The sequence below is a fragment of the Plectropomus leopardus genome, unplaced genomic scaffold (genome assembly GCF_008729295.1).
Source record: "Plectropomus leopardus isolate mb unplaced genomic scaffold, YSFRI_Pleo_2.0 unplaced_scaffold27836, whole genome shotgun sequence".
Lineage (NCBI taxonomy): Eukaryota > Metazoa > Chordata > Actinopteri > Perciformes > Serranidae > Plectropomus > Plectropomus leopardus.
Genome location: NW_024630308.1, coordinates 1 through 6,308, shown reverse-complemented (window position 1 = coordinate 6,308; position 6,308 = coordinate 1). Strand labels below are relative to the sequence as shown.

Sequence of the window (6,308 nt, the reverse complement as noted above, 5' to 3'; positions counted from 1 at the left end):
TATATCCACCAAATTTAAGTGATAATCAGGGCTCTTCTGTCGTGGGATTAACGTGAAATCATGCATACTATTACGGTGATGGCCCACCAGTAGATGAAGAATTAAAATACGACGCTTACAGTGCGTTTTTTCGTGTTTTCAGGGCGGCTCTGGTCCTCTGTCCAGCTGGACGTTTACACCCAGACATCATGTCAGAGGGGAGACGTGGCATCACACTGAGCCGGTTCCGCTTCCTCTCCTGTCTCCGAAAAACTGTAAGTCCCTGATCGCTGATTTTATCCTGGAGGTCATTTGGGTCTCAGACCGCAGTTCATGTTAATCCTTCAGTTCAGATCCGGAGCGCTGAGACTCAACACCTGATCTGTACATACATAATTAAGGGTCATTAAATATTAGATAAATTAAACCTGTCTTTCAGCTCATCATGAGTATTGCCTTTCTATATTATTTTCATTATTATTGTTTTAGAAAAATTTATATATTTTGGTATTTATTTTTGAAATATTTTTATTGTCTGTTTTCCTGATTTGTCTGTATAGTGTTTTCCTTTTTTTCTCATATTTTTTAACTGTACAGCACTTTGGCCAACTGTTTTTGATTTTAAATGTGCTTTATAAATAAACTTGGATCGGAAACAGTGAGATAAATCAAAATTTTGTGGCTATATATTTATTTACTTATTAAATAATCTTGGTGAGAAGTAAAAAAATTCTATATATTATCATTTTAAAAACCTGTTAAACATTTTTTCCAGCTTTCGTTTGGCCGTTGAAGCCTCCGGATCCTTTAGACTTCACAGAACATGTGAGTTGTGCACCGTTTTGCAGTCAAACTTTCCATCATTGTGTCAGTATTGTATAAAGTAAATATCCATGGTGACACTTTATTTTGAAGCTTGAAGCACCTTTTGCTCCATTTTCAAATGAGTGAAACAATTTTCCTTAAAAAATGAACATTAGTGTTTGAATATGTACCTGAAACTCCTTGAATTTGATTTGACCTTGTCTGTATGAACCCTTTGAATATTTCATGCATAACGTGGCGTTATGACCTCGTGATTGGAATAAACAGCCGCAGACACACCAGAGTCGTAATTTACACAATTAGTGTGAACACATCCGAGCTCTGCAGCCTCAGATCTTGTTTGTTTTTTGCCTTTTTTTGTTTTGTTCTTTGGGATTAATAAACAGAATTTGGGTTTAGATGCAGAACTTCTACCTGGACCACCGTCAGGACGTCTTCGAGTGCATGGGTGAAATATTGAGTGGAAGCTTCAACTTCAGAGAAAGACGGAAATGGGTAAGATAAAAAATAAAATAAAATAAATAAAGAAATAAATAAAGGTTTTTTTTTTTTACAGTTTATGCTCCGGCAGCTTTATTTATAGACTGAGGTGTTTTATGGATTTTTTTTTTTTTTAAAGCAAAGAGGTCGCAAGGATTCAGTCCGCATCGGGAGGCTGTCAGGGTTCCTCAACAAGCTGGAGTTTAAAACGTAAGTCGACCTAACTGATGAGTTCACGTCTCCAGTCGTCTGATTTGTGTTTTTATGTCGTCATTTTTATCTTTTCTCCAGGTGTACGCAGCCGTATCCCTGTCAAATGCTAAACAGGTACAGCGCCCTGCTGTGGGACGCAGTGCCCGCCATCCCTCCTGAGCTGCTGGCTCCTCTGCTGTTCGAGGAGCTGACGGAGCAGAGAGACCGCATGCTGTTCTCCGAAGGAGCCACAGGGGGCGCTCTGGCCTTTGTCCCCTTCTCGCAGAGCGGCGGCGACTCTCAGCACGGCTGCCTCCTCTACCCCAGAAACCGGGGACTGAACCGCCTCAGTATCCTGCAGATCAAATACCGACAAAGATTTAAACCCCTGTAGGTTCTTTAACCCTTAAAAACCTGGATCATCAGTTTTCTTGTGCTGCGATCAGACACCTTTCACAAGCATTTAAACCTTTGAAACGCGAGCAAATTGGTTTGATTTCCTTTAAAACCAAGAAAATGACCTGAAAATAGCAGAGAGGTGGAGAAACTCACTGGAAAATTATCCAAAAAAAATCATAATTATTAAAATTTATATTATTAAAACTGTGTTACTCCAAAAATATGCTTATTATTATTATATTTTAACGTGTTTTTTGTGTGGGTTGTTTTTTAACTTTTTTTTTTTTGCTAATTTTCTTGTAGGCCTAACAAGTTGCTCATTGCCCTCTTTTAATTTTTTTTTTTTAAGAAATCAAGGTGATTTGCTCCGTTTACAAAGGGTTAACGGTGCAGTTTAACCAAATTTTTTTTAAAAAAATTCTTAAAATAACTCACAGACCTTGTTGTGAGCAGTTTCACGAAGCAGCTATTTTCTCTCAAGAGAACTACTTTTTTTCTACCTTCAACCTACATTTGATTTTGTGATATGAATCAAAAATGTGTGAGGAAGATGTGAGGAAGATGTGACGCAGAGCGGCGTTTTTCTGTTGTTTCTGGTTCTTAATGTGGTTCCTCAGATTTCCACAGAGTGGAGCTGCAGCACCACAGAGGAGGATCCTCCCGCGTGGACATCAGCAGCAGCCCGATCAGTTTCCAGCTGAAAGGCCCCGTCAGACAGATCAGCACCGCCTCCCTGCTCAACGACTGTAAGTGCAAAAAAATATTCAGAAATCACCATAGCATGAAAAGGCTCTCTCTGAGCGTAGTTTTTGTGTTTCATATCGTAAAAAAATGACACGAACCTTTTTGATTTCTACATAAAAAGTCCAAAAATGCTTATAACTTAAAAAAAACCCACCTCACATAATGTTAAAACGTTGTCACAGATTATATGAAAAACCCAATTTTGACTAAAACATAATTTTAAGGTGATAAAATGAATGTGGATTTATAGTTATACATTTCCAGATGTACAATATTAGTTGTTTTTGTTTTTTTGGCCAGTATAAATATAACAACAACCTAATCGGCAGGTACCAATATCTACATATTTTCACTTTTATCCCCAACTAAATTTAGTGATCATCAGGTCTCGTCTGTTTTTAGATTATAATATTATGCATACTTTTATTGTGATGGCCCACCAGCAGATGGAGACATAAAATACAATGATGATCAGTGAATGTAATACTCATTCATTGTGCAAAATAAGAAAAATACTTAAATTTAGGGTTGATGTTTTGTACATGCTATTTTGCCAATTAAAAAAAAGGTTTGTCTTATCTGCAGGAATCAGCATGTTGGCTGATACTGATTTTTCTTTTTAAAGCCAGTATCTGCAGATTTTTGTTGTGGTTATAATTTAGCAGCAGATTTGAAAAAACTTCACAGATTTAGTCACGTTAGTTAATTTAATTCTTCATAGTTTTAGTCCAGTTTGAGAGAAGTCTTTACATTTTAGTCTAATTTGATACATTAATTTTAATTTTAAAAAAATCTCCTTAATGCAAATAGACTCATCTCGTCAAGGTAAACAAAACATGCATGCACAGTTTTTATGCTTAAAGATCTGTTTTTCACTGACAAAGTCTCGTGTTCGCGATGGAAAGACGTTGTCGTTAACACTGGATGTTATTTGCAGGTTGTGTCGCGGTGCGGTCCCATCACCTGTGTGGAGTTTGGAGGTTCAGTGAAAGAAACGAGCCTCGTCTGCTGCAAGTTGTCAACACCAGAGAGGTGGCGACCTGCATCAGCGTCAGGTGAGCGACCATCAAGGAGGACAGTGCAACACAAAATAATGAAACTTCCACCTGTTACAAACAAGCTGTAGGGCAGGCAGCTTTATTTGTAGAGCACATTTCATACAATGGGGCCGTTCAAAGGGCTTTACAGAGCAGTAAAATATCATAAAAGATAAGGATTTATTACAAAAGAGATAAAAGAAAAAAGGTAAAAAATCAATTACAATTTTTTTTTAATTTTTCAAATCATCATTAAAAATAGCAAAAGTGCAGAGAAGAGGAGCAAAGATAATAACAGTGTAAAAAAAAGTTTTTAGCTTTGACTTCTGGGAAGTTCTTCCAGGTTTGTGCTGCGTGATAACAAAACGCTGCTTCTCCGTGTTGAGCTCTGACTCTCGGGACGCTCAGTGTGTCGGCTCCAGATGTCCTGAGGGTCCTTGAAGGTTCACGTGTCACAGGCATGTCGGAGATATATTTTGGCGCTGAGCCACAGTGATTTATAGACGAGCAGCTGCAGTAGCTGATGTTTGACGTATAGAGATTACAGCTATTGCTCGTGTCCAACTCCTGTCCCTAGTTAGGGAAGAAAAACTAAAGAGAAAATATCGGGGTGACGTACAATAACAGTTATGGTAAAAACAAGACCAAAAAGTCAATATTTACATCGAGATTGATCAACATGAAATTATAACATACAGTTATAGTGAAAAAAAAATCAAAGAGAGGTGTTAAAGTGTGCTTTGTGTGGTCAGTCCTCATATTTTAGGTGAAGTTTTGGTGGCGAGTGAGAGCGGAGCAGCACACCTGTGGACCGTCGGCAGAGGGTGAGGACGGTTTCACCGACTCTTCTCACACAAACAGGCGTTTAATCTTTCAAATCAGATTAAAATTAAAATGTCTCGTCAGATTGCAGAAGATTAAGGAGGAAGATCACAACCTGTACTTCAACGCCAAGTCGTCATGGCGATGGTGCGAGTTCTCCGCCCACCCGAGGGTGATGCTGTACGTGGACAGGACGGGGGTGGAGCTCACAGACATCAGGGTGAGACGAGACATCGTGTTGGTTGTCTTGTAATATTTCAATGTGGATAACATTTTTTAAAAAGATCAAATCCAATGATTATTTAGGTTTTTATGGTGTCTGGCAGTGATGAATTGTGTCATATATGGTGATTTTTAAAGAAAAAATAATAATTTTTATTTTAAAAAATCACCCAAAATTTTGAGTGGAAAAAATATGCCAACATGCCTTTAAAGGAAAAAAAAAAAGGCAGTAAAATAAATACAAAATACAGCCAGTTATATTTGTATAACTGTATAAACTTTTCTATTAAAGTTATAGAAATGTATTTGTAAAAATGTGTATAAACCCTGTTATTGAAATTACATGCCCAAGTTTAATTTCCAAATTGCAGGAGCTGCAATTTTCAGTAAAATAAAATCTCATCGTCCACATTTTATACATTTTTCTCTGTAAAAATGAAATGCAAAAATTATCGTTCCTAAAATAAAAAATCTAAAAATGGGATGCATATTGCAAATCCATTAAAAAAAATTACTTATTTTGCACATCTTGCTTTTTTTTGGTATTTCACTGCTTCGGGGCATCGATCTTACTTTGTTCACCTCTGCAAAAAAAAAAAAAAAAAAAAAAAAAAGTGTCTAAAATCTGTTGCTTTGCTTTTAAAGGGACCCAAGAGGAGACAAAAAATTTAGTGTCCTCTTCCTGACGACTTAAGAATTAATTTTAAAATCAATATATTTTATTATAGCATTAATTTTATAGTATGTTTCACTTAAGAGGCTCGTTCTTCACCTCCCACGGACATGTCTCCTGTCTCTGTCCTTCACCCCTCTGACCCGTCCTGTCCGTCCCCTTCCTCCTGTGTCCCTCCAGGAGAGTCCGGCCTCGAGTCACACTCTGTTTCGTATCAGCAACACTTCCGAGTGTCGCAGTGGAGAGAGACTCATACTGTCCAAATATCTGGGAGACGTCCACCCGTTCCACCACCTCATCACCACACAGGTACATCGATTTTAACACAAACGACACACACAGTTACACACAAACGCATACAACTTTATTATAAAGTATGGAAAACATACTGAAGTTTCCAGAGATCCCAGATATGTCAGGCTGAATTTGGGCGAGTGTGTTTAAAATGCTGCGCAAGTCGAGTACCTGCTTAATACCACTGCATGTCAGAGTCCTCACAGGTGTATGTGTGAAATTTTAACTCTGCACACGTGTGGCATCCTTTGAACCTAAAGAGTTTCGAAATTATTTCCTAAATTCCTCTAACTGCACCTCTCTCGCTCTGTCTGTCTCCGTCAGTACTCGGCGTACATCATGGACGAGCGTTTCCCCTGCATGCCCATGATCAAGTGGGACCACATGATGCAGTCTCCACCCATGTTTTGTCACGCTGTCCGTGGTTCCTCTTCAGGTGGCGCGGCGAAAACCACAAAGATCCTGCTGGGCTCTCAGAGCTCTCAGGAGATCACAATGCTGCAGTACTCAGGTCAGTCGACAGGAGCGGCGAGAGACGAGCAAATCAAAGAGATTTTAGTTTGAACATCTGTATAAAACTGTGTGTGTGTGTGTGTGTGTGTGTGTGTGTGTGTGTGTGTGTGTGTGTGTGTTCAGGAGGC

General features: G+C 38.6%; 1 protein-coding gene across 1 annotated transcript; it reads left to right on the top strand.

The window, feature by feature from the left end:
- Positions 1-144: 144 nt before the first annotated feature.
- LOC121937911 (TATA box-binding protein-associated factor RNA polymerase I subunit C-like) lies at positions 145-6,178 on the top strand (the record flags this gene model as incomplete). The annotated part of the gene is made up of 11 exons (XM_042481201.1): positions 145-254; positions 755-804; positions 1,204-1,299; positions 1,424-1,494; positions 1,576-1,826; positions 2,493-2,621; positions 3,557-3,674; positions 4,409-4,480; positions 4,563-4,698; positions 5,554-5,682; positions 5,992-6,178. Coding segments are annotated over exons 3-11 (1,189 nt in total), but the record flags the coding sequence as incomplete, so codon positions are not given.
- Positions 6,179-6,308: the final 130 nt, after the last annotated feature.